We start from the raw sequence: 25,499 nt of genomic DNA, 5'->3' as shown, positions 1-25,499 counted from the left end.
GAAACTCCCCACTGGTATTCGAACTATAGCCTTGAAGCCACCTCTATTGGTATTATAATTGCGGTCTTAAAGCCATCTTTCTCCTCTCTCTAATTTAGCCTCTGGCGATTTCGTCCCCTCCACAGTCTTTCCTACCCGTGGGTATCGGGGGGCGACGCCATCAGTGCCTTATACTGGCGATGCCTCATCTTAGCGACGCCTTCTCTTGGCGACGCCTCTTCTTCTTGGCGACGCCTCCTCTTGCGACGCCTCTTCTTCTTGGCGACGCCTCATCCTCCTTCCTCGGGCCCCTCATGGGGTCCCACCGTATATCTGACTTTGACTTTAGTCAACGCCTGGGGACGGGATGGTACACTATGTTTTTCCACACGAAGTGCAATATTTTATGGGTTGTGATCTGTGCCTCTAGCTCAGCCTCGATCGACTTCGTGAAATACTCTATGGCAACCACGAGGTACTTCATCTGCCGTACTGCCAATGGGAAAGGTCCCAGAATATCGATTCCCCAGGTATGAAATGGCCATAGGCTGTAGATCGATCTCAACTCTTCCGGGGGCGCCTTGTGCCAATCAGCATGTTGTTGGCATTGCTTGCACCGCTGGGCATACCTCGTGCAATCCTCCCTCATGGTTGGCCAGTAATACCCCGCGCGAATGGCCTTTGATGAGAGAGATGCACGTGCATTGTCATGATGTGGCTACCCCATATCCCTTCATGTAGCTTTGTCATGATGCACGTGCATTGTTTGCCGTCTACACATACTAGTATAGGATGGGTGAATCCATGCCTGAACAGCTTCCCATCGATCAGGGTGTACTTGCTCGAATTTTTCTTGATTTTTCGAGCTTCTGCAGTTTCTAACGGGAGTACTTCATCGGCCAAGTAGCACTGGTAGGCCGTCATCCAGGTTTCTCCTGGTTCCACCTGGTAAACTTGCGGCGTTATTTCCCCAGCAACTGGGTACTCCCCCATGACTTGGCCTGTAACTAGGAAAGTGTCACTCTTTGCCAACAACCCCTTCGCTCCCATCTCCTTAGCCAACAACATTCCAACGATCAGGGCCTCATAATCTGCCTGGTTGTTACTGGCCTTGAAAGAAAACCGTAGGGCCTGCTCAATCAGCAACCCATCGGGTCCTTCCAAGATGACACCAACCCCACTACCTTGTTGGTTTGAGGAACCATCCACAGAAAGCACCCATCTGAAACCTGCTCCTTCTTGGTGTGTTGCTGCCGAGGAGAGTTCTACCACAAAGTCAGCGTAAACTTGGCTCTTAATGGGCCTTCTAAGCTCATGCTGTACGTCAAACTCAGACAGTTCCATCGCCCATCGCACCATTCTGCCTGCCACATCTGTCTTTTGCAGGACCTTGCTAATTGGAAGGTCTGTCATTACTATCACGGTGAAGCTCTAAAAGTAGTGGCGAAGTCTTCTCGCTGAGAATAATACTGTCAGGGTTGCTTTTGTTGAACCAAGTGGTGTTCAAGCTTTGAAGAATCCAAATCCTTTGAAGGATGTTGAAGCCTCTGCTGTGCTTGATGTTGTTGTGTTGGTTTAGCCTAGTTCTGGGGTAGTTTGGATGTTGTAATCCACTCTTTGATTAAATCTAAAGCATAGGCATTCTCAATCTTTGTGAAAGTAGAATGTTTTCAAACTAAGTTAAAACAACCGATTGTTTTGTCGAAACAACCGATTGTTTATACTTAGGTGTTTTGAGAAAAAGATTGAAAACTGTTTTTAAAATGGTTGAACTGTTAAGTACTAAAACAACCGATTGATTCGAGGAAACAACCGATTGTTTGTTTTGGGACCATAACAGAAAAACTGTTTTATCTTTGACTGAGCTTTAAATGTTTTAACTGCTTACGCTCCAGTCATTAAATGCTTTGACCAATCTTTAAATGAAATTTAAGAGTTTGTTCAGATCTGATAACAAACTACTTTTTTGAATAAATTCAGAAAAACAGATTTAACAATCAATCTTTGATAAGTTTTTGCTATGAGTTTTTGAGTTTTTTAAAGAGCTGAGATTGCTAAGAGTTTGTGATTGATCAAAGTGTATGGAATAGGATTCTACTTGTATTGATTTCAGATTATCTTCGGTAACAAGTGTAATCCTTGTACTCTGTAAAGACAAGTTTCGTTTCTGTGTTTGCTAAGATTGGTTGTGTGTTCTTAAGGGGATCAAGATCAACAATCTTAGTGTAGGTGTGTTGACCAAGGAGAGTGTGTTTCTTGAGGTGTTCAAGGTGTGGTTGCTTAGTGGATTTCCTCAGGGTTTCTGAGAAGACTGGATGTAGCTCTAGGTTTGGAGTGAACCAGTATAAACAAATGTGTACAATCTCTCTATCTCTAACTCTTTAAATTCAGTTTTATTTTGTTGTTTGCTGGTATAAACAACCTATTGTTTCTGCGAAACAACCGATTGTTTTTCTAGTACTACAGCTTTTGCTTATTGTTTTGGCGAACTGAATTTCTGAATCAATTGTTTCCTGAGATAAATTTATTCTTGTTTTAAAAGTTTACGAAAATTCTCTTTAAACAATTCAACCCCCCTCTAGTTTAAAGCCATCTATTCTAACAGCTTTCTCTAAGGCCTGGTATCTCACCTCTGGCCCCTGCAATAAGTGCGCTGCTATAATAGCTAACGAAGTATATCGGCTTTTGCAGTAGGACTGAACTGATCGCCTTATCTGTGACTGCGAAGTATAGGCGGAGTGGGGTACCTAACTCTGGTTTGCACAATACTGGTGGATTGGCCTCACAAACGCCTCTTCGCACTCTCGGGTCCATACGAACCTGCTGTTTCTCTTCAGGCACTGGAAATAAGGGTGTCCCTTGTCTCCTCCTGCCGAAAAGAATCCGGACAGAGCGGCCATGCGCGTTGTTAATTGTTGTACTTCTTTCACTGAGATCAGGCTTCTCATAGCTATTATAGCAGCGCACTTCTCAAGATTTGCCTCTATCCCTCGTTCAGTGAGTAGAAATCCTAAGAACTTGCCTGCCTCAACCCCGAACACGCACTTCTCCGGGTTCAACTTCAACCTGTACTTCACTATCATGGTGAACAGCTCTTCCAGGTCTGCTATATGTTGCTCCTTCTGCTGGAAGGTGACCACCATGTCATCTAGGTATGCTTGGACATTTCGCTCTAACATGGGAGCTAGCACTCTGTGCATCAATCACTGGTAGGTGGCCCCTGCGTTCTTTAGCCCAAAGGGCATGACCTTATAGCAATAGCAAGACAGTTTCGTCATGAACGCAGTCTTGCATTCGTCCCTGGGGTGCATCATGATCTGGTTGTAACCAGGAAAGGCATCTAGGAAGCTGAGTAACTTGCATCCGGAGGTGCTGTGATATGATTCCACTAGCTAGATATGAATGATTCTTTGACATTCTATGGAATCAACTTGAGTTGGAGAATGAATAGGCATTTTTAATAGAATTGGATCAAGGTTCTATGTTTCAAGAACTCACCAAAACTTGCACCAAACACCAAACTCACATGGAAGATCCATCTATTGCCAATTGAACCGATTAAAAAGTGTATAAAAGCAAATGGACCGAATAGAAAACTTAAGAAAATAATTGAACCGAACATAAAGAGAAAAGGAAACAAAGCACCGAATAGAATGAAGCTAAGGCATGTTTAGTATTTCGTATAAGCATGAAGATGAAATGAAAAGATGGAGAAGAAAGGAACTTATGTGAATGAAGAGCTTGGTTGATGGTCACGCCACTTGGAGTGTGAAGGCTCCAAGATAAGTGAGCAAATGCCGCCACTTGAGAGAACCAAGGCACCCAAGATAAGACAAGGTAGAGGAGAAGACAAAGTTCTCACACAATTCTCTCTCAATTTGAGTAGAGTTTCTCTATATCAATTTCCAATCTGAATTTTACAAGAGCCCACACCTCTATTTATAGTGTGAGGGTGCTGGAAAATAGGTGGGAAATTTCAAATGAAACTCTTTTGAAATTCCCACCAAAAACAAGTCACATGGGAGGTGTGACCTTTTTCTACTATGACACCTCCTAAAAACTACACCTACACCTACTCTCTTCCTTCAATAATAAAAGCCTCCTTTATTTGATTCTCATCACGCTGTCCACCAAAGCATCAATATTGGGCAGCAGGTAAGAATCCTTTGGACAGGCCTTGTTGAGGTTCGTGAAATCAACACACATCCTCCACTTTTCGCTGGCCTTCTTTACTAGTGCCACATTGGCTAGCCATTCGGGGTACTGAATTTCCCTGATGTGGTCAGCCTTCAATAGCTTCTCTGTCTCTTCTCGTACGACCCGACACCTTTCTTTGTTGAATTTTCACCTTCTCTGGCGAACAGGTCGGACCTGGAGGTCCATGGTGAGACGGTGACACAGGAAGTCAGGGTCTATGCCGGGCATATCAGAGGCAGACCATGCGAAAGCGTCGAGGTGTCGTGCTATGACCTCAGCAACCCGATCCTGTGACTCTGGGCTTAAGGCCCGCCCAAGTTTGAATGTCTTCCCACCGATCTCTCTTTCTACCACGTCGCTAGCGAGCTCGGGTCGATTCTTCTGGGCGATCTCTACGCGGGTCACCCCGTCTTCTCTTGGGGGTCTGGTAGTGACAAAAAACACCCCTCTCTTCGTTGAGGTTGTTTTCGTAGCACTTCTTCGCCTCCTTTTGGTCAGATTTAATGGTGATGACTGCACCCTCAAGGGAAGGCAATTTCATCTTCATATGCCTCGTGGAGACAACTGCTCCTATCCTGTTTAAAGCTGGCCTACCTAACAGTATATTATAGGCCGAGAGAGCATTAATAACGAAATACCTAATGTTGGTAGTGCGCGAAGTCGTGCCATCAGTGAATGTCGTCCTCAACTCGATGTGCCCACGAACTTCCACCTGGTCCCCTGCAAAACCATACAAACATCTGGTGTAGGGCCTTAATTGGTCGGTGGACAGTTGTAACTGGTTGAAGGTCGTCAAAAACATCACGTCGGCTGAACTTCCTTGGTCCACAAGGATGCAGTGTACCTTCCTTCCTACTGTGACTGGTAAAATTACTACTGGGTCATTGTCATGGGGTATGACATCTTGGAGGCCGGCCTTGGTGAAAACTGTTGAAGATGGTTACTGCCCCTTCAAGACATGTGTTTGATGAAGACTTCTATGTACAATTCTTGTATATTTCTTTTTGCTTTAAGAATGTCTTAGGTAGTGTTTAGAGGTTGTTTAAGAGTAGGCTTTTTGCTGAGTAACTTACCTCTTAACCACTGACCATATGATAAGAGCAAACACAAAATTTCTTAAACTGTTTTTCACATGTTTTACAAAAAACACGTTTACTCCATAAAAATAAATCTGTTCTTTTCTAAATAAACAGATTCGTTTTTAAACTAATGCCTTGGCTAAGTCTTGTGAAAATTAGATTTTGTACATCAAGTATTTTGACTAAGTCTTCTACCTTTCAAAACGTCTGTGTTCTAATAGTTAAGCTTTTTTTGTTATCATTTTGAAAAATAAATCTATTAATCTATAAATGAATAGATTTTCTTTGACTCTGGTGCCATGTCTATCTTAAACGGTTTTCAGTTTTGTCCCTGCACCAGAATGGCTGACTAAGTCTCCTCACATAACAGATTCTCTAACTGCTTTTGAAAATAAATCTGTTCATTTTATTTTCAATATGTTCTTTTTATAACATCTTTAATTGTTTTTCAAAAATTTGTTATAAGTTGGGTTTCTATAAAAAGAAAACTTGTTTTCTGAGTTTAAACATCGATCATACAATTGAGAAAACAAGTTTTGCATCAGAGAATTAAGGTTTTACAAAGAATTAGCATCTGTTCTTGAAAGATTTCGAAAATCAAAAGTGTGCTTGTTCTTGTTTGGTTCAAAAGCTTGGTGAGAGGTGCTGCTACAGTTTTAGCGATCTGTTCTACTGGTTTAAGGCAGATTTCTGCATCCTCTATCAGGTGTATTCGTTTCACATTTCATTTTCTGTAAAAGTGTGGTTGCAAACTCTTCTTGATAGGGTTTCTTGAAGAGTGTGTATGCTGAAATAGGGTTTTTCAGCAAGTGTACCTAAGTTCTTGTAGGGCTCAAGAACAATGGGATTTGTGTTTGTTTGAATTGTGTTTTAGTGAATTTCACCTTGGTTTAGATGAATACTGGATGTAGCTCAGTTGAGTGAACCAGTATAATTGCCTTGTGTTCATTCTCCCTTAATCTCTGCACTTAAATTTCTGCATAACTGTTAATTTGTCAAGAAATAAATCTGTTCAATTAATAATAAATCTGTTCTTTATGGGCTTGTTACATACTGTTCTTAGTGTCTGGAAAAACTGTTTGATTCTGAAAAGAACATATATAATCTGTTAAAAGCCATGGACCAGATTGATTGTGATAGGTTTCTAAATCAATTGAACCTTAATGACTTGCTTAAAATTGAAGCTTGCTGTTTAGTGATTCACTGTTTTTCTTTCTAATATCAGTATAGGTATCTAGAAAATCAATCTGCATAATCTTATGATTAACCTGGCTGTATAAAAGTTTTTCAAACACAAACAGTGCATAAATAAATCTGTTCATTTCCAAATAAATCGATTTATTTTCTGTAAACTGTGATAAATACTGATTCTGCGAGAAACTTTTAAAATGTCAATTCACCCCCCCCCCCCCCCCCTCTTGAACTTTGGCACTATTAAACCCAACAATTGGTATCAAGAGCTAGGACTTGTATTTTAATCAAGTTTGCTTGCAATAATGTCTGAGTTTAAAGTGCTTTTTGCTGAGGGATCTGCTGTTAATAGACCACCTATGTTCAATGGAATGAATTATGCATTTTGGAAAGTTAGAATGCGAATTTTCATGGAATCTATTGATGCATTAATTTGGGAAGCTGTGGTCCATGGACCCTATGTGCCAATGTAGGTTGTCAAGGATGAAGAAGTGGGAAAGCCAAGATCTGAATGGAATGAGTCCGAAAGGAGGAAGGCTCAACATGATCTTGTGGCCAAGGACATCATAACCTCTGCATTAACAATGGATGAGTTCTTCAGGATATCCCAATGTAATTCACCTAAGGAGATGTGGGAAGTCTTAGAAGTCACTCATGAGGGTACTGATGATGTGAAGAGGTCAAGAAAGCATTCTCTTATCCAAGAATGTGAATTGTTTAGAATGCAACCCGAGGAGAGCATTGTTGATGTGCAGAAAATGTTCACTCATATTGTGAATCCCCTTACTGGTTTGGGAAAAGAATTTGACAGAGAGGAACTCAACATAAAGATATTGAAGTGCCTCAACAGAAGCTGGCAACTAAAGGTGACTGCCATATCAGAAAGCCGTGATCTGTCAAAGCTGGGAACTGCTGCACTCTTTGGAAAGCTAATGGAGCATGAGATGGAGCTCAAGAGACTCAAAGAGCAGGAAATAGTGGAAAGAAAATCCAAAGGACTTGCACTGAAAGCAAGCGAACAAAGTGAGATCAAGGAAGAAAAAGAAGATGTTGAAAATGATGATACAATCAGTCTTCTTACAAAGAGATTCAGCAAATTCTTGAAGAAGAAAAGCAGAGATAGGAACCAGCAGAAAAGAAGGTATCCTAAACCTAATGACTCAAATTTCTCTAACTATACTTGCTTTGGCTGTGGCAAAACAGCGCACATCAAAATGGACTGTCCAAACAATCAAGCAAAGGACAAATCTGTCAGCAAGAAAGTTGAAAGGAGCAAGGGGAAAAGAGCTTACATCTCATGGGAAGAAAATTAAGTATCTTCAACCAGCAACTCTTCAATTGAAAGTGAGGAAAACAATCTATGCTTCATGATGAAGGATGAGGAGTCAATCTCTGATTCAGTAAGTGAATTCTCTGTGGATTCTGATAACTATGATCAATTGCTTGCTGCTTTCAAGGAAACACATGATGAAGCAAATAGGCTAGCTGTAATATGCAGTAAGTTACAAAAGGTAAATAATGTGCTTGCACCTAAAGTAAAAACACTTGAGGAAGAACTGCATAAGGCCAAAACAGATTTGGTAAGCCTTGAACTAACATGCTTGCATGCCTCTATTAAAACCTGTGAAAATTGCAAAAAATTGGAAAAATAAGTGGAGTATTTGCTAAAAACCCTTTCTAATTTCACCAAGGGAAGAGAAAACCTTGAGTCTCTCCTTGGCTCACAAAATGCTGTTTTCAATAAAAATGGTCTTGGTTATACCCCTGGAAATGTAACCAATGTCAAAAAGCTTTCAAGTTTTTTTGTTCCAGCAAAATCAGGTTTTTCAGCTTTTAACAGTGGCAAAAAGGCATCTCATGTAACCTGTTTTTACTGCATGAAATCTGGTCATACCTCTAGGTCATGCATTGCTAGAAAGCATCTTGTTCCTAAGAATTTAGCAAAATGGCTACCAAAGAGAAGGTTTTAATCTGTGCTAGACCCTATACTAAAAAGGGTACCATTTGTATCATTTTTATTCTGTTTTGCAGATGAGCAACAAGAAAAATCAGTGGTACTTGGACAGTGGCTGCTCCAAGCATATGACTGGAGATCTTACAAAATTCACTAGCTTGAAGCTCAAAGCAGAGGGACATGTAACCTATGGTGATAATAACCGAGGAAGAATTTTGGGCAGAGGCAGTATTGGAACAGGGAATTCAACCACTATTGAGAATGTGCTTTATGTAGAAGGACTCAAGCATAGCCTTCTCAGCATCATCCAACTTTGTGACAAAGGATACAAGGTGAACTTTGAGTCAAAGGGCTGCACAATATCAAGTGACTCATCTGGTAAGGTACTGTTTACTGGTAAAAGAGTGAATAACATATATCTTTTGAATATCATGGAAACTAACTCTTCAAATGAGTGTTTGCTGTCTAGAAGTGATGAGTCTTGGCTGTGGCACAGGAGGTTAGCTCACATACACACTAATCACTTCATAAACTGAAATCTAAAGATCTAGTTTCTGGTTTACCTAACATTAAATTTCAGGATAACAGGCCCTGTGATGCTTGTGTGAAAGGTAAACAAATCAGATTCTCTTTCAATTTAAAAGATATTGTTTCTACAAAAAATCCATTGGATGTATTACATATGGACTTATTTGGACCATCTATAGTTGCTAGCTTAGTTGGAAATTTGTATGCTTTAGTTGTTGTGGATGATTACTCTAGATTTACATGGACTTTGTTTCTTGCACATAAAAATGATGCTTACATTGCTTTTAAGAAATTGGCAAAGGTTCTGCAAAATGAAAATGGTTGCTGCATTAAATCAATTCAAAGTGATCATGGGGGAGAGTTTCAGAATGCTAGATTTGAGAGGTTCTGTGAGAAGCATGGGATATCATACACCTTTTCAGCCCCTAGGACACCCCAAAAAAATGGTGTAGTTGAAAGGAAAAACAGATCATTAGAGGAACTAGCTAGAACCATGTTAAATGAATCTAAGCTCCCTAAGTATTTTTAGGTAGATGCAGTCTATACTGAAGCTTATGTGTTAAATAGAACCTTAGTTAGACCCATTCTTAAGAAAACTCCATATGAATTGTATAAGGGCAAGAAACCTAGTGTGAGACACCTTAGGGTATTTGGGTGTAAATGCTTTGTATTGAATAATGGTAAAGAAAATCTTGGTAAGTTTGATGTTAAATGTGATGAAGGTGTGCACATTGGTTATGCTTTGAATGGTCATGCATATTGTACCGATCAGGTCATCGGGTGTGATGATGTAGACAAGAGAAAGGGGGGTGGTCAAGAATTCAACATAGTCGCCGTTTGTGGAAGTGGCGTTCTGCAGTGTACATAGTCGGTTGTCGCCAGGTTGGTGTCGTCGCCGTGTTAGATAACGGAAGATGAGGTGGTCTGACATCCCCGCAAGAAGCACATCGCCGGATTTCCCAGTAAACTCAGTTGAAGCTGTTGGGGGTTCAGGCGAGGAAGTTCAAACGTGTAAGTTCAGTAAGGATGATTGTTACGTCAGCATGAGGCGTGCAGGTTAAATGAGTTGGAGTAAACAACTTGCTCATCAGCGACAGGATTCCCAGAGTGGACATTCTTTGGTGGCAAGGTTTCCTCAGCTGAATCATGCATGGCGTAATAAGGAGGGTGGCACTTGCGACGAGCGATATCAGAGAGATGGTGTACTATGTTGCATCCGATACTCGCCTTGTCGGGTGGTGTTCCAGAGCGTATTACGTGCTAGATTACTCCTTGAATAGGGGACTTGGCCGCGCGACTGGTTATTACACAGAAAAGACGCTCAAGTTACCCCGACCCAGATGACGACACGTGTAGGGTTGGATGCTACCTGTTACTCCAACCCAGATGATGACACATGTAGGGTTGGATGCTACATAGAAGTGACGCTCAAGTTACCCCCGCCCAGATGACGACACGTGTAGGGCTGGGAACTACCTAATATCCCAGCCCAGATGATGACACGTGCAGGGTTGGATGCGAGCCACGCATCCAAAGCGTAACTGCCTGGAGAAAGAAAAAACATAGGTATAAAGGTAAACTTAACAGAATTTGCAGAGGGACGTTGATTACGGCTCATTGTTTTTAGGGTTGAGAATATTTGAGTACGGCCCTAGAGCACTTAGTTTTCTCTCAGTTTTTGGGTGTTCTTGTTACTGACTTGAGCGTCGGAGCGCAACCGGCCGCAGAGGCGCCATACTGTGTTTTCGGGTTCTCAGAGAGACATTCTGTAGTGTGGACTTGAAGCACTCGTGGTGTTAAAGCTGGTGAAGGAAGACCGTGACGAGGCAACGTTCTTGCACTTGGTCAACCGGCAGGATCATCTGGCGCCCACCGTGGGGCCGTATAAAAGGTGATTCCCAACCACAGTTCGAGTTTGTTGAAGCTTTGGTGTTTTTGGAGTTTTCACCGTTTGTTTGGAGTTTCTATGGGTTGCTGAGTTTGCCGAGAAAGGATGAGGACAACGCGGTCCAGTCCAGTCGCGCCGTCAACCGAAGAAGACGCTGTGTTTATGACGCAGGTGATGGAGATGATGAGGACGTTGCAGGAGAACGTAGCTGCATCGCGTTCTGAGGAAGAGAGAATGCACGAGGCACTAGTGGCCTCATAGGCTAGGAATGAAAAGCTCAACAGGATCAACGAAGAGCTGCGTAAAGCTCTTCAGGGACGAGAGGAGCGTGCGATGGGGGACAGATCTGCACCCCCATCCCCACCGCGTAGCTTTCCCGTGCCATTTTCTCAGGAGATCATGGACACGGTGGTCCCTGCAAATACGGTAGCGGTGAAAGCATCTTTCACCGGGGTGGAGGACCCTGAGGCTCATCTCACGGAGTTTCACACTCAGATGATGCTCTTAGGAGGGTCAGACGCGGTCTACTACAAGGTGTTCATGAGCACTCTCAGTGGAACAACGCTGGACTGGTTCGTCAGTTTACCTACTAGCCACATTACCACGTTCCACCAGTTTTCCAAGATGTTTGTTGAGCAGTACATAGTGAACAAGGCACCGCCGTTGGTGTCTTACGACCTGTTCGATGTGAGGCAGTATCAGGGGGAGTCTCTGAAGGATTTTCCGAACAGATTCGGAGCTCAGATCGTCCGCCTGCCAGGTAAAGATGAAGAAATGTTTGTGCACGCCTTCAAAAAGGGTGTATTGCCTGGGTCTTTTAGTGAATCGCTGATCAGGAGCCACCCCGCCACGTTCGCTGAAATCCAGCGACGTGCCATGGCTCACATCGCCGTTGAGAACGAAGTCTCCGAGAAAAGAGGAAATGTGGCCCCAGCTAAGCCACACGCTCAGACGAGGATCCAGCCGCAGAGGGTGATGGAGGCCGCGGCAGGGACGAAGGGTCAAAGGATGCATCATCCTTATGATTTAAAGAAGAGTAAGGGGAAGGGGCTAGGGCGACCCAGAGAGCCCAATCGCCCGCCAAGGTATGAGTTCGTGATGGGGTTTGCTGACCTGATCGCCATCCCGAACATTGCTGCCAGGCTCAAAGTGCCTGAGAAGACAACAAATACGGTGTTGGGACCAAGCCCAGACGCGTGGTGCGAGTTCCACAAGAGCTTTGGCCACTCTATCAACTCGTATTTGGCTTTAAGATACCAACTCTCCGAGTTGGTCAAATGTGGGTTCTTGAAGGATTACTTGCTGGAGAAGCAAGCGGGCCAATCATCAGGCTCACAATCGGCGGGATGTGAGGGACAGCAGCACGAAGTGCCCATTCACGGAGAGATCCACACCATAGTTGGTGGATTCTTAGGTGGTGGGTGCACTGCATCGCAGCGAAATAAGTATGCAAAGTCTGTGATGTCAGTGGAGGTTTTTGAGGATCACTCACCCGACGTGGACATCACGTTCACCAAAGAAGACCTTAGGGATGTCGTGCCTCATGACAATGACCCTATTGTAATCTCGCTTGTTACGGCGGGAAGGACGGTCCATCGGGTGCTGGTCGATCAAGGAAGCTTAGCAGATGTGATATGAATCCAATAGCAAAGAAGAGATGATTCTTTGACATTCTATGGACTTAACTTGAGTTGGAGATAGCTTAGGGACGTATAATAGAACTGGATCAAGGTTCTACGTTTCAAGAACTCACCAAGACTTGCACCAAACACCAAACTCATATGGAGGAGCCACCTATTGTCAATTGAACCAAACAAATGGTGTAAAAATGCAATTGCACCGATTCAAACTCTTAAGAAAGCATAAGAACCGAAAAAAATATGAATTGGAACTTCAGAACTGAATCAAAACAGAAACAAATACAAACAGCCGAACATAAGTGCAAGAGAAGGAAGATGAACCAAACAAAGAAGCTAAAACATGTTTATGCTTTGTATGATAATGGAGATGAAAGAAAGAAGAACTTATGGAGATGGATGCTTTGGTTTGTTGTTCACGCCACTTAGAGGATGAAGACTCCAAGATGACTGAGCTAATGCCGCCACTTGAGGGAACCAAACACACTCAAGATAAGACAAGGTGAAGGAGAAGCAAGCTCTCACAAATTCTCTCTCAAATTGAGTAGAGTTTCACTAATACTAATGAGGAAGATGTGACTTCCTCTCTTAGTTTGGCACCTCCGTATTACGTCTACACCTCTCTACTAAACGCACACCCCCCTAAGTTTCCTAAACTAAAGACCTAAAGATGCTTTTACAAAAGAGGTTTCTTATGTTTCCCTCTAAGGACTTAGTTAACGTCCTTCGCCCAACTTTCACAACTGTTTAGAGAACAGTACCTGGCCAACAGAACTCCCGCCCCAGTCTCGTACGATCTTTTCGACGTCAAGCAGTTCCAAGGCGAAACCCTAAAAGAATACATAAGCCGCTTTGGGGCACAGGTAGTGAAAGTAGGTGTACCGTCCCGTATCCGGGCGTTGACTAAGTCAAGGTCAAAATCAACGCAGGGCGTCGCCTAGGTGGAGAGACGCCAAGTGCCAGCATCGCCAAGAGGAAGCGTCGCCAAGGCAAGGCGTCGCCAAGAGGAAGCGTCGCCAAGGCAAGGCGTCGCCTAGGTGAAGGCGTCGCCCAACCATGGCGTCGCCAAGATCAAATATCATTAAGCCAAGGCAATCACGGTGCGGCTCCCAGATACCCATGGGTAGGAAAGACCATGGAGGGGGCGACGCCGTAGGAAGGCCCCAAACCCTGGATAACCAGGGAACAGTAATAAAGAGGAGAGAAAGGTGGCTTCAAGGCCATAGTAACAACACCAGTGTAGGGCAGCCTGACTCGTGAAGTACCCCTACCGCCCCAGAGACGCCTTTGGGACAGATACGACTCAAGAGGAAGGTCACGCCCAGGGTAGCCGGGTGCAGGGTACAAGAGGAAGGCAGATACGCTCTCAAAGCGAGTGACTAGATGATTGGGGGCATGAGTTGACACCCAAAAAGTCACCCCTAGCGCAGTAGCACTCCCAGGTAGGAGGACTCACACGTAGAGACGTCCCCAAATGGGCAGAAACGCCCCCAGATGGGGTCATGGCGTCGTGAGGCCCTCCACGTGTACGACAGCTAGGTCAGAATAGAAACATCCTTTAGTCAGGTGCCAGGTAATTAAAGTCATTCAATACAGTTTCCGTTTCGAGCATTCAGGTCCTATACTGGCTCCAAGCGTTTCAACGTCTTAAATGCGTTACGTTTTCTAATTAAACGCTTTAATGAGTGCGTTACGCTTGTAATTAAAAGCGCTTTAAGGCGCTTTAAATGCTTGGGTAGTTTAAATAGCGCGGAGAATGTTGGGAACGGGGTTCGAACTTTTGGCAAATTTACCAGAGAACTCTCTAGTTGCTTGCTCGTGCCTTGAGGTTACGTACAAGGGACTGGGAAAAAGATCTTTGCCTGAGGGAGAAAACATACACACAACACACAGTTCTTTTTACCACCTTCAAAGTGCCATACGCGGTGCTTCGATACGGAGGTGCACAGTTTTTGGTGTTTCTTGCTGGCTTACTTGAGCGTCGGAGTGCAAACAGCCGCTGGGGCGCCCTTTTGTCCTTCTTTGCAGGAATCCACAGGTATCCAGTGGGAAGGAGTCCCTAGCTGACGGTTGAGGTCGCGCACGAAGACGTCCCGGTCAACCGGACGGAACATTTGGCGCCCACCGTGGGGCCGATATAAAACATCAGTCCCATCACAAGTTCGAGAAAATCTACCAAGTTACAGTAACGTTGAAGGAGGCTGAAGTGACAATGGCCCCCACCAGACGAGGTACAGCACGCGCAGCCCCAGCAGAACTATCCATGCAACAGGTCCTGGAGATAATGAGGGGGTTGCAGCAGGATATGGCTGAGTCGAAGCTGGAACAGGAACGTATGCAGGTGGATCTCGACGCCTCGCATGAGAGGAATGACGAGCTCCACCGTGTGAATGAAGAGTTGCGCCAGGGCCTGAGAAATAATCGGGCGCAACATGGACATGACGAGATGGAGAACCATTCCCCACCAAGGGAATTTTCTACTCCCTTCTCGCAGGAGATTCTAGATGCAGCGATCCCGAACACATTTGCGGGGCCCAAGGTGATCTTCACCGGGATGGAGGACCCAGAGACGCACCTTGCTGCATTTCACACACAGATGGTCCTGGTAGGCGGTTCTGACGCTGCCAAGTGCAAGCTCTTTATGAGCACCCTGACTGGGATGGCTATGGACTGGTTCATCAGCCTCCCGGACGGCCATATCACATCTTTCCGCCAATTGTCGCGATTGTTCAGGGAGCAATACTTGGCAAACAAAGCCCCGCCGCCGGTCTCCTACGATTTGTTCGACGTGAAGCAGTATCAGGGGGAGACCCTGAAGGAGTACATTAATCGCTTCGGGGCCCAGGTTGTGAAGGTTGGCACGACAGAGGAGCCAATGATCGTGTACGCATTCGTGAAGGGCGTATGCCCCGGTCTCGGGCAGTAGAACATATTGCTTTTGAAGGGGAGGTGTGCGTGAAACGCACCAGCGTCGTACCCTCACGCCCGAGAGGACCGGCACGAACTCAGCCCGCCCGAGTCAATGAGAACACGACGGGAAGAAAGAAGCCCGATGCGAGACGCCCCTATGAGGCCAGAAAGCCCCAGCCCCGGGGTCCGGCGGGGGGCGATCGCCCGGCCAGAGAACGAGCGAGACCAGCAAGGTATAACTTCGTGGTGGAGCTGAAGGATTTGATCGTCGTGCCTAACATAGCTGAGAGGCTGAGGCGACTGGCGAAGACTGACAAGGTGTTAGGGCCTCGCAAAGACTCTTGGTGCGAATTCCACGAGGCTTTCGGGCACCACATTGATAATTGCCTGTCGCTGGGCTACCAGCTAGATGAGCTGGTGAGGACTGGGTTTTTGAAGGATTATGTCGCGGAGCCCACGACGACTACCACCTTGTCGCCGCCGCAGGCGGAAGAACCAGGACACGAGATGCCTGTGCTTGGCGAGGTCCACACCATTGCTGGAGGTTTTTCCAGCGGAGGACCCACCGCCTCCCAGCGGAAGAAATACGCGAGGGGGGTCAATTCAGTCGAAGAGAGACTCTCGGGGGAGCCGTGGGAGTCGGATCTCGTGTTCACAAGAAGAGACCTCCGGGATGTGGTACCCCACGACAACGACCCCGTTGTCATCTCAGTCGTCACAGCCGGGAGGAGGGTGCACAGAGTGCTTGTCGACCAAGGAAGTTCGGCAGACATCATGTTTCTGTCGACCTTTAATAAGTTACGGTTGTCCCCTGATCTGTTTAGTCCCTACATGGGGTGCCTATATGGGTTTGGGGACAACCAGGTGGAAGTCCGGGGGTACCTGGAGTTGAGGACTACGTTCACGGACGGAGAGGCCTCCCGTACCGAAAGCATCCGGTACCTGGTCGTGAACGCCAACTCCGCCTACAATATTTTGCTGGGCAGGCCGGCGTTAAACCGTTTGAACGCGGTGTCCTCCACACGCCACATGAAGATGAAGCTGCCAGCCCTCAGTGGTAAGGTGATAGTCATCAGGTCAGACCAGGAGGAGGCAAGAAAATGCTATGAGAATAGCCTGAAAACGAAGAGAAGCGTTTTCATGGTATATGAACGTCCGCCATGCGCGGACACGACGATGATTGAGGCGACACCCGCGGGGTCGACGCCTATTGAGGCCATACCGGCGAGGGCGGCGTCCGAAGCAGATGCACCCATGGAGGAAGGTCCTAGCGACGTGGCGCCCGTGCAAGAGGCGGCGCCCGTTGAGGATGAGAGCAGAGAACAGCCAGCCACCAACGCCGTGGAAAGGGAGATTGGTGGCAAGACATTCAAGTTATGGAGTTTGCTGAGTCCGGTTGAGCAGGAAGGGGTGGCAGAAGTGATTTCGCGCCACCTGGATGCCTTCGCATGGTCCGCCTCGGATATGCCCGGTATCGACCCTGATTTCCTATGTCACCACCTCAGCATGGATGCCACGGTCCGCCCCGTGTGCCAGAGAAGGAGAAAGTTCAACGAAGAGAAACAGCAGGTGGTGAAGGACGAAACGTAGAAGCTGTTGAACGCTGGCCATATCAGGGAGATTCAATACCCTGAGTGGCTTGCCAATGTCATCTTGGTGAAAAAGGCGAATGGAAAATGGAGGATGTGCGTGGACTTCACGAACCTGAATAAGGCGTGCCCAAAGGACTCGTACCCGCTGCCCAGCATCGACGCCTTGGTAGACAGTGCGTCCGGCAGCAAGGTGCTGAGTTTCCTGGACGCCTTCTCAGGGTACAATCAGATCAAGATGCACCCCAGAGACGAGAACAAAACTGCATTCATGACTGAGACTTGCAGTTACTGCTATAAGGTGATGCCTTTCGGGCTGAAAAACGCGGGCGCCACGTACCAGAGGCTAATGGACAAGGTCCTGGCGCCCATGCTCGGGAGGAATGTGTTTTCGGGGTAGAGGCCGGTAAGTTCTTCGGTTTCATGCTCACGGAGAGGGGGATAGAGGCGAACCCCGACAAATGCGCGGCGATTATCGCCATGTGAAGCCCAGCGTCGGTAAAGGAGGTGCAACAGCTGACAGGACGGATGGCGGCGCTCTCAAGGTTTGTTTCCGCCGGGGGAGAGAAGGGGCATCCATATTTCCAGTGCCTCAAGAGAAACAGTCGCTTTGCGTGGACTGATGAGTGCGAAGCGGCTTTCATTAAGCTAAAGGAGTACCTGGCGACGCCACCGGTCCTCTGCAAACCAGTAATAGGCGTGCCCCTCCGGTTATACTTTACAGTAACGGAACGAGCTATCAGCTCAGTGCTGGTCCAGGAACAGGACCAGATTCAAATACCCATTTATTTTGTAAGCAAGGCCTTACAAGGCGCAGAAACCAGATACCAGGCGTTAGAGAAGGCAGCGCTGGCGGTGGTATTTTCAGCCAGGAGGCTCCGTCATTACTTCCACAGCTTCACGGTGGTAGTGATGACGAACCTCCCTATACAGAAGGTGCTGCAGAAGCCTGATGTGGCTGGGAGAATGGTACGCTGGGCGGTGGAACTGTCAGAATTCGACATCCAGTATGAGCCTAGAGGGTCCATCAAAGGGCAGGTATACGCAGATTTTATAGCGGAGCTGTCACCCGGAGGGGAGCAAGAGGTGGAGGTGGGCTCGCAGTGGTTGCTCTCGGTTGATGGCTCTTCCAACCAGCAAGGGAGTGGTGCGGGAATAGTCTTGGAGGGACCCAACGGCGTGCTGATTGAGCAGGCCCTGCGCTTCGCCTTCAAGGCAAGTAACAATCAGGCAGAATATGAAGCCCTGATAGCAGGAATGCTCCTGACCAAGGAGATGGGCGCGCAGAACCTCCTGGTGAAAAGCGACTCCCAGCTGATAACGGGGCATGTGTCGGGTGAGTTCCAGGAGAAGGACCCACAGATGGCGGCATATCTGAAATACGTCCAATTGTTGAAAGGAGCGTTCAACACTCTTGAGCTGATACATGTCCCCAGGGAGCAGAATGCCAGAGCTGACCTGCTTGCAAAGCTGGCCAGCTCAGGCAAAGGGGGGTAGACAGAGGACAGTGATCCAAGAGACTCTCAAAGCTCCGCGTAGATTCGTGGAAGACAACAGGGTGGACGTCCTCCAGATTTATACAACAAGGGGAAGGCCGAGGAGTCATTACTCTTTGACCCAGGATACGCAGAGGGCACCCCGCATCAGCACGTACGCGGATGCGCCCGAAGAAGAGCAGATGCAGGTATGCGTTTTGACCCAGGGAGACACCTGGATGACGCCCTACAAGCGATACCTGGCGGATAGGGCTCTCCTAGTAGAGCCTGAAAAGGGTAAAAAGGTCAAAAGGAACGCCGCAAGGTACACCCTGGTGGATGGGGTGTTGTTCGGGCACGGTTTCACTCACCCTATCCTAACATGCGTAAGTGGCGACGAGTGCACCAGGATAATGGCAGAGCTACACGAAGGCATCTGCGGGAGCCACGTAGGGGGAAGGTCCCTAGCCTCCAAAGTAATACGCGCAGGATTCTTCTGGCCAACAGTGAAAGAAGACTGCGCACGACACGCCCAGCGGTGCAGACAATGCCAAAAGCACGCCGACTGGCATAAGGCGCCTCCAGAAGAATTGCGGTCCATATACAGCCCGTGGCCTTCCCATACATGGGGAATTGACATCCTGGGCCCGTTCCCACTGGCAATCAGGCAGATGAAGTATTTGGTCGTCGCCATCGAATATAGAGGCAGAGCCCGTAGCACAGATCACTGCGCACAAGGTACAGCATTTTGTGTGGAAGAACATCGTGTGCCGCTTTGGCGTACCTAGGCGCTTGATATCTGATAACGGGACCCAGTTTGCCAGTCAGCAGTTGAGAAATCTGTGCGCTGATGTAGGAATCAAACAAGTGTTCGCATCGGTTGAACATCCCAGACCAACGGACAAGTGGAGTCGGCAAACAGAGTTTTGCTGAGGGGGTTAAAGAGGAGGTTAGAGAAAGCCAAAGGGGCGTGGGCGGAAGAGGTACCAAGGATCGTATGGGCATACCACACCACGTCCCAATCCTCTACTATGGAGACGCCTTTTAGTTTGGTGTACGGGTCGGACGCGATGATTCCAGTAGAAATACATGAAAGCTCACCACGTTTTCAAAACTTTGTGGTGGAGGAATCCAATGAAGAGAGGCGGGTAAACCTGGATCTGCTAGACGAGGCCATGGAAGAAGCAAGAATAAAAGCTGAAGCGATGAAGAGAAGAGTAGAGCGGCAATATAGCTCTAAGGTAAAGCCGCGACAGTTTCAGGTCGGCGACCTGGTGATGAGGAAAGCTCACCCATACGAGTTGGAGAATAAGCTGTCTCCCAAGTGGACCGGACCCTTCAGAGTTACTAAGGCTAAGGGCAACGGTTCGTACAACCTAGAGACTTTGGATGGAGGTCCTATTCCGCGCAGTTGGAATGCAGCCAGCTTAAAATTTTATTTCAGTTGACTTATGTAAGCAGTTATGTAACAATTTAGTTGAAGGGGACGCTCATTTCCCCCTCGGGGGTGTTTTAATGAGGTCACCCAAGTAAAAGGTAAAACCAGTTTGAGAAAAAGAAGTGCCTTGGTTTTCATCCTTTATCTTTCTCCGTTTGAAGTAATGTGATGTGTCGCCAAAAAAGACGGGCGTCGCCTAGGTCAAGGCGTCGCCAAGAGAAAAGGCGTCACCCAGGTGAGGGCGTCGCCCAGATGAAGGCGTCGCCCCGGTGAAGGCGTCGCCCAGATGAAGGCATGCGCCGTTGGAAGGACAGGATGAAAGAAAAGCGCGCGGTATGCGAAACATATGCAAAGTAGAGCGGCGTTTGCAAAAAATCAAGTATGATATAGAAAAGTTGTTGTTACAAGCAATGTTTGATACAATGAGCGTAGCACAAATGGAGCAAACACTACAGATCATGCAAAAACACGAACAAGCCATTTTTCAGTGGCCATCGGAGTCAGCACTGGAGGAAGGCGAAACCCCATTCCTAGCCCGCAGAGCTCGAGTAAGCCGTGTCCTCCTTTCTTGGTTTATTTTCGAGCTTGCACCAAGGGAGATAAATGTGTCAGAAACACCATGAAGCAAGACAGACATGGTTAGAAAACAACAAAGGCCGGAGTTTCTAGGGCAGCGACTCTTACATATGTACTTTTCGAGAGTCCCAGCGTTGAACTCCAAGCTGATCAAAGTGGCAGAGTCAAAACCTCCCGCCTCAGCAAGAATCCGGCAAGCTATTTGATCACTTGGAGCCAGCTTCTTGAAGGGTTTGGTTTTGAGGGCCCTTGCCTCTCTCACCAGTACAGCGGAAACCCATCCAGAGCGTCAGGAACAAGGTCAGTGCAGCAAATCTTGAAGAACCGGCCTTTCCCCCCGGTGAACGAGTTCTGGAAGGGCGTGAGGAGAACTCTACCGGGAACGTTACTGAGAGTTACCCAGAGGTTGTGTCTTTGCCTCTTCACCTCAAAGAAGTGAAGAAAGAGGTCAACCGAGGGCGCACAACCCAGAAACCCAAAGAGGATATCGAAGGCTTTGACAAAGGCCCAGCTGTTGGGGTATAACTGGGTCGGAGCGACATTGATCTCCGTCAGCAGTTCCTTCTCGAACCAGGAGAAGGGTAGGCGCACTCCGAAGGTCTTGAAAACCACCTGGTAAAGGTAAAAGAAGGGGACCCCTTCGTTGGCCCGTTCGTCTCCACATACTGGCTCCCCTAGAGTGCAAAGGAGCACAGCGATGTCGTCGTCATGCCTCCTCGCGAAGGCCCGGTGATCATAGGAACATGAATCCCCTTTATGTTCCCTTATGGCTTGGTAGCGAGTAAGCATGAACATTCGTCAAGAAGTTTGTTCGAAGCCCAAGGGTACAAGTCCTTGGGATTGACCCTGGGGGAAGCAGCATGAGAAGACATTCTTTAACAAGATCAGGGATTGTTGAGGGCGCCTGGACCGCTGGAAATACAAGAGTCGAGCGAGGGGAGCAAATGCTGGAACAACCCTTCGTGAAAAGAGAAAGGGTACAAGAAGAAAGGGTGCAAGAAGAAAGGGTGCAAGAAGAAAGGGTGCAAGAAAAGAGAGTGTAAGTAGGTTACGAAGAGTGCAGAAATGATGAGAATGGTTCCAGAGTTTGAAGAGTTAAATAAAGCGGTTAGAGCGCCAAACGAAGCAAGTATTGCAGTTAGGGCATTAAACAACGCGAATGGATGCACCGCACGATCGAGCCACGTGGCAGAAGATGAAGGGATGACCCTGGCACCGCTGGTTAAACTCAGAGAACGTCGTATCAATAGAATATCCAGTGGTACGATGCGCCGTCGAAAATGGGTCAGGGGCACAGCTGGAGTCAGGACTCAGTGGAATGACTGAATGTCCCATCAGCCATTCAAGAAGCGCCACGTGGATCAAGTCGAATGACTGAACGTCCCATCAGCCATACAAGAAACGCCACGTGGATGGCACGGACAAAACCTTGAGCTCTTCGCTGTCATCAAGCGTCGACCAAGGCAAGGACCAAAGTCAATGTCAAAGTAAAGATAACGCCCGAGGCGTCGCCCGGAAGGACGTGAAGGGCGACGCCAGCATGAGACGTCGCGGGCGTCGCCAACCCAAATATCAGCAGGGTCGCCTCCCCGATACCCACAGGTAGGAAAGACTGTGGAGGGAGACGAAATTGAAGGGGCAGAGTTAGTTGCTGGCGTCACCTCCCCGATACCCACATGTAGGAAATACTGTGGAGGGAGATAAGACCGCCAAACACTAGCGAATCGCTGGCAGGGTGTTCCCCGATACCTATGGGAAGGAAAGACCATAGAGGGAACGACCCCCCCCAGAGCACTCGACGTTTTAGACACCCGGGGACGATACGGCGTTGCTGTAGCAGGCGTCTCCTTAGGCGTGGGCGTCGGGTGCTAAGGATCAAGGAAAGAACCGTTTCGGTGTGAGAGACACCCCGTGGACGATACGATGTCACTAGGTAAGCCTCTCCATGGGCGTGAGGGTTGGCACGTGACCTTTCCCGGGCATACAAGGCCGTCCGACGAAGTGAAAGAAACGGGAAAAACACAAATAAAATAACCGAAGCGCCGAAGGCAAAGAATGAGAGTAAGAGCGCACAGTCAGGATTCTATATCGTGAAGGCACAAAAGCAATCGTACGAACACCCAGATTTGTAACAAGAATACAGATGGTTCAAAGAATTACAAGTTTAACAGAGAAAGTCAAAAGCAAAGGTAAAGTATAAAGGAATTAAGCTTGAAGGTAAAGGTGGCGGGTGAGAGACAGCGGTTCAGTCATCCAAGTCCATGGGCACAACCTTCCCGTCGACGACATGGTGTGTGGGGTCGCAGTTCGAAATATTGATGCCAGGGTTCTCGCAGGACGCATGGGTCAGAGCCTCTTGGAAGCCCTCTTCAAACGCCCCCGCCATCTCCCCAGTCAGTTCTTGGACCTCTCCCTCTAGTTCCGTAATCGTAGAGTCCTTGGATGTCAGTTGCTTCTCCAGAAATTCCTTCTCCACGCGGAGCTTGTTAGCTTCGGCTTGGAGAAGGCTCAAAGCTTCAACCTTCGCAGCCAAGGCGTCCTCTCTCTCACCTAGCTTCTGCCTCAAAGCAGCATCCAACTCTTCGAGTTTTCTTCGCTGCACTTCGGATGTAAGAGCCGCCTCCTGGAGGCCAATGTTCTGGATTTGGTAGGAGGTGAGCTGGGCTAGTTGAGCGGCATGCGCCTGTTCCAGTTCTCGCGCGTACGCCTCAGCTCCCTCCCTGCCCTCCTGGGCCAGTTTTAGCAGAGATTGGGAAGCTCCCTCCTTGAGTCCCCAGTTTTGTTTCTCCTCCTTCAACGCCCCCACCTCTTGTCTCAGCTTGCGGAGGGCCTCCCTCCCTTTGATGGCATTTCGAGCCTGAGTGCGCCACTTGATTGCCACCGCCAGGAATGCCCCCATATAATAAGGCATGCCTCCCCCCTTCTGAGGATCAGTCGGCGACATTCCTTCGGTGAAGCCCTGCGTCAACTCCCTATGAATGAGGCGAGGAATCCGGGGTTTGCGAGAAGTCGAGCCAGGGACTGATACGGGAGGGGCGGAGCCCGAGGCCTTAGCTGCGTCACGATGCGGAAATGGCGAAGGCGGGGGAACCAAGTCTATCCTTTCCTCTCGTTCCTCGAAGGCTGGTGGAGGTGGCGACGATGTAGCACTAGGAGGATCGTCCCTGAGAGAGTTCCCACCACCGGGGGGCGCGACGGGTGAGGCAGGAAGGCCCGTAGCCCTCCTCTTATGGGAAACCAGGGCAGTACCCGAGTCTTCGCTGTCAGAATCTACTATCAGCACCCTTTTTCCTTTGTTAAGGCATGCTGAGGCCGGGGTCGACGCCATGGCTAATGGAACCGCGGCAATAGGAGGAGGAGAAGCAGATGGTGGAAGAATCGGCAGGGAAGCGACGGTGGGCACGTCAGAGGCGACGGCGTCCCCACCCTCTTTAGTAGATTTTGCCTTATTCAACAATTTGGCAAGAGCAAGCCGTCTCGAGGAAGTCATCACTGAACCTACAGCAGCGAAAAATAGTAGAGTAAAGGTTAGTTCAGATAAAGCAGAAGGGAAATTCTATGGCCAGACACACGCAGATAACCGCAACAGCTAATGCATTATAAACAATTAAGGGCAGATACCAAAGTAGGTAGAAAGCCCATGGGCGTTGAATTCGTTCGCGATGAGTTTGGCGGTATCGAAGACTACCCCCAGTCCCGCCAAGGCTTTGCACACGTCCCGGTCGGAGGGGGTAAGCTCATCCAAAGCCAGGGCCTTCATGGTTATGGGCTTATCCGTCCAGTATAGGGGAAAGCCCTCTAGGATGGTAGGATCGCGCTTGGTCGCACGTACTTTGAAGAATTTCCCTTTCCATCCTTTGAACGAATTCTGGAAGAGCGTAAGGATGATGCGCCCGGCGATGCCAGAAAAGCTCATCCATAGGCTCTTCCCCTGTTTCTTTACCTCGAAAAAGTGAAGAAAAATGTCTACGGAAGAGGGGACGCCTAGATATCCGCAGAGAATCTGAAACCCCCTCACGAAAGCCCAGCTGTTGGGGTGGAGCTGGGCTGGGGCGGTGTTTATCTCTGTAAGCAGTTCTTTCTCGAAGGAAGTAAGGGGCAGACGCAGGCCCACTCTCTTGAGTACCATTTGATAAAGGAAGAAGAAGGGGCTTCCCCCAGTCTCTCTGGAGTCCACACAAACGGGCATCCCAGGTCGCACCCGGCATACCAGGACTTGGGAGTCGTGATTTTTGTGAAAGGCGTTGAAATTATAAAGCGCAGGGTCCCCCCTGTGAGCCTCCACGTCCTCAACAGAGTTTAGGAGGGAGCATTCGTCGAGAAGATCGTCGGGGGCCCAGTCGTATTCGCCCTTATAATAAGACTTAGGGAGCGGGGGAGGTGCGGCGGTCTTAGTTTTCGCCATCGATGCCAAAGCTGAAGATCAAAAGAGAAAGAAAGGGTTCAGAGAAAAGGGGTTGGGAGAAGAAAAGGGGAAAAAATGGAAGAATCCTAGGAGAGCCCTACCCACACGAGAGCAAAGGGGAACGAGAGGAACGAAAAAGCATACAAACGATATCCAAAGAAATGCAGTAATATGGACAGTCCCAGGCAGTTCATACAGTGAAGAGAATCGTCAAGGAGGGGGAAAACCGTACCTTTGGGGGCGGAAGGGCGTGGAGAGCGGAAGCACGAATGAGCAGGATTCGCGAGAGAAGGGATTTGGAGAAGATGAACAGTGAGGAAGGGCAGAGAAAGTGGATGTAACAGTGGTTGCAAGCGCGGGGTTTGGGGTAACTTAAACGTTACGAGAAGCGCGAGGGACAACGAATGATGACCGTGTGATGATGCCACGTGTTGCGGGATTAAGCGCTCAAGGGGAGCGCAAGAGGTTCTTAAAGATGACCGCACGATGAACCACGTGGCACACGATTAAGTGTAGCCCCAAAGGGCATTATTTTTCCCGCTTCAGAGGATGTCCAATCAGCCATTAAGGACACCACTGTGGTTCAGAAAGTGTCACGTCAGTAATTCGAAGAATTGTTGAGTCAGCAGGGAATGACACGTCGACAGGATGGC

The 25,499-nt window shown here is 47.9% G+C and overlaps 2 protein-coding genes across 2 annotated transcripts; one reads left to right on the top strand and one right to left on the bottom strand.

Annotated features, from left to right (window-relative positions):
• The first annotated feature begins 11,149 nt into the window (after positions 1-11,149).
• LOC137807098 (uncharacterized) lies at positions 11,150-12,454 on the top strand. The gene has a single exon (XM_068607557.1). It carries the CDS (start codon positions 11,150-11,152, stop codon positions 12,452-12,454), a length of 1,305 nt encoding a protein of 434 aa, XP_068463658.1.
• A 111-nt stretch (positions 12,455-12,565) lies between these two features.
• Positions 12,566-24,649, bottom strand: LOC137807091 (uncharacterized). The gene is made up of 3 exons (XM_068607546.1): positions 24,385-24,649; positions 22,849-23,939; positions 12,566-12,610 (listed from the first exon to the last, which is right to left on the bottom strand). The coding sequence occupies exons 1-3, from the start codon at positions 24,647-24,649 to the stop codon at positions 12,566-12,568; spliced, it is 1,401 nt and encodes a 466-aa protein (XP_068463647.1).
• Positions 24,650-25,499: the final 850 nt, after the last annotated feature.

The sequence above is a fragment of the Phaseolus vulgaris genome, chromosome 11 (assembly GCF_000499845.2).
Source record: "Phaseolus vulgaris cultivar G19833 chromosome 11, P. vulgaris v2.0, whole genome shotgun sequence".
NCBI lineage: Eukaryota > Viridiplantae > Streptophyta > Magnoliopsida > Fabales > Fabaceae > Phaseolus > Phaseolus vulgaris.
The sequence above is the reverse complement of the archived record's forward strand: the minus strand, read 5'-3'. Positions and strand labels throughout refer to the sequence as shown.

Coding starts and splice junctions, on each gene's coding strand:
- LOC137807098 (XM_068607557.1), top strand. CDS start 11,150: ATGGGGGACAGATCTGCACCCCCATCCCCACCGCGTAGCTTTCCCGTG.
- LOC137807091 (XM_068607546.1), bottom strand. CDS start 24,649: ATGCCGGGTGCGACCTGGGATGCCCGTTTGTGTGGACTCCAGAGAGAC. Junction 23,940..24,384: donor TTTTTCTTCACTTTTTCGAG/GTAAAGAAACAG, acceptor TCGCTGCTGTAG/GTTCAGTGATGACTTCCTCG. Junction 12,611..22,848: donor TTACGGAACTAGAGGGAGAG/GTCCAAGAACTG, acceptor AATTGACAATAG/GTGGCTCCTCCATATGAGTT.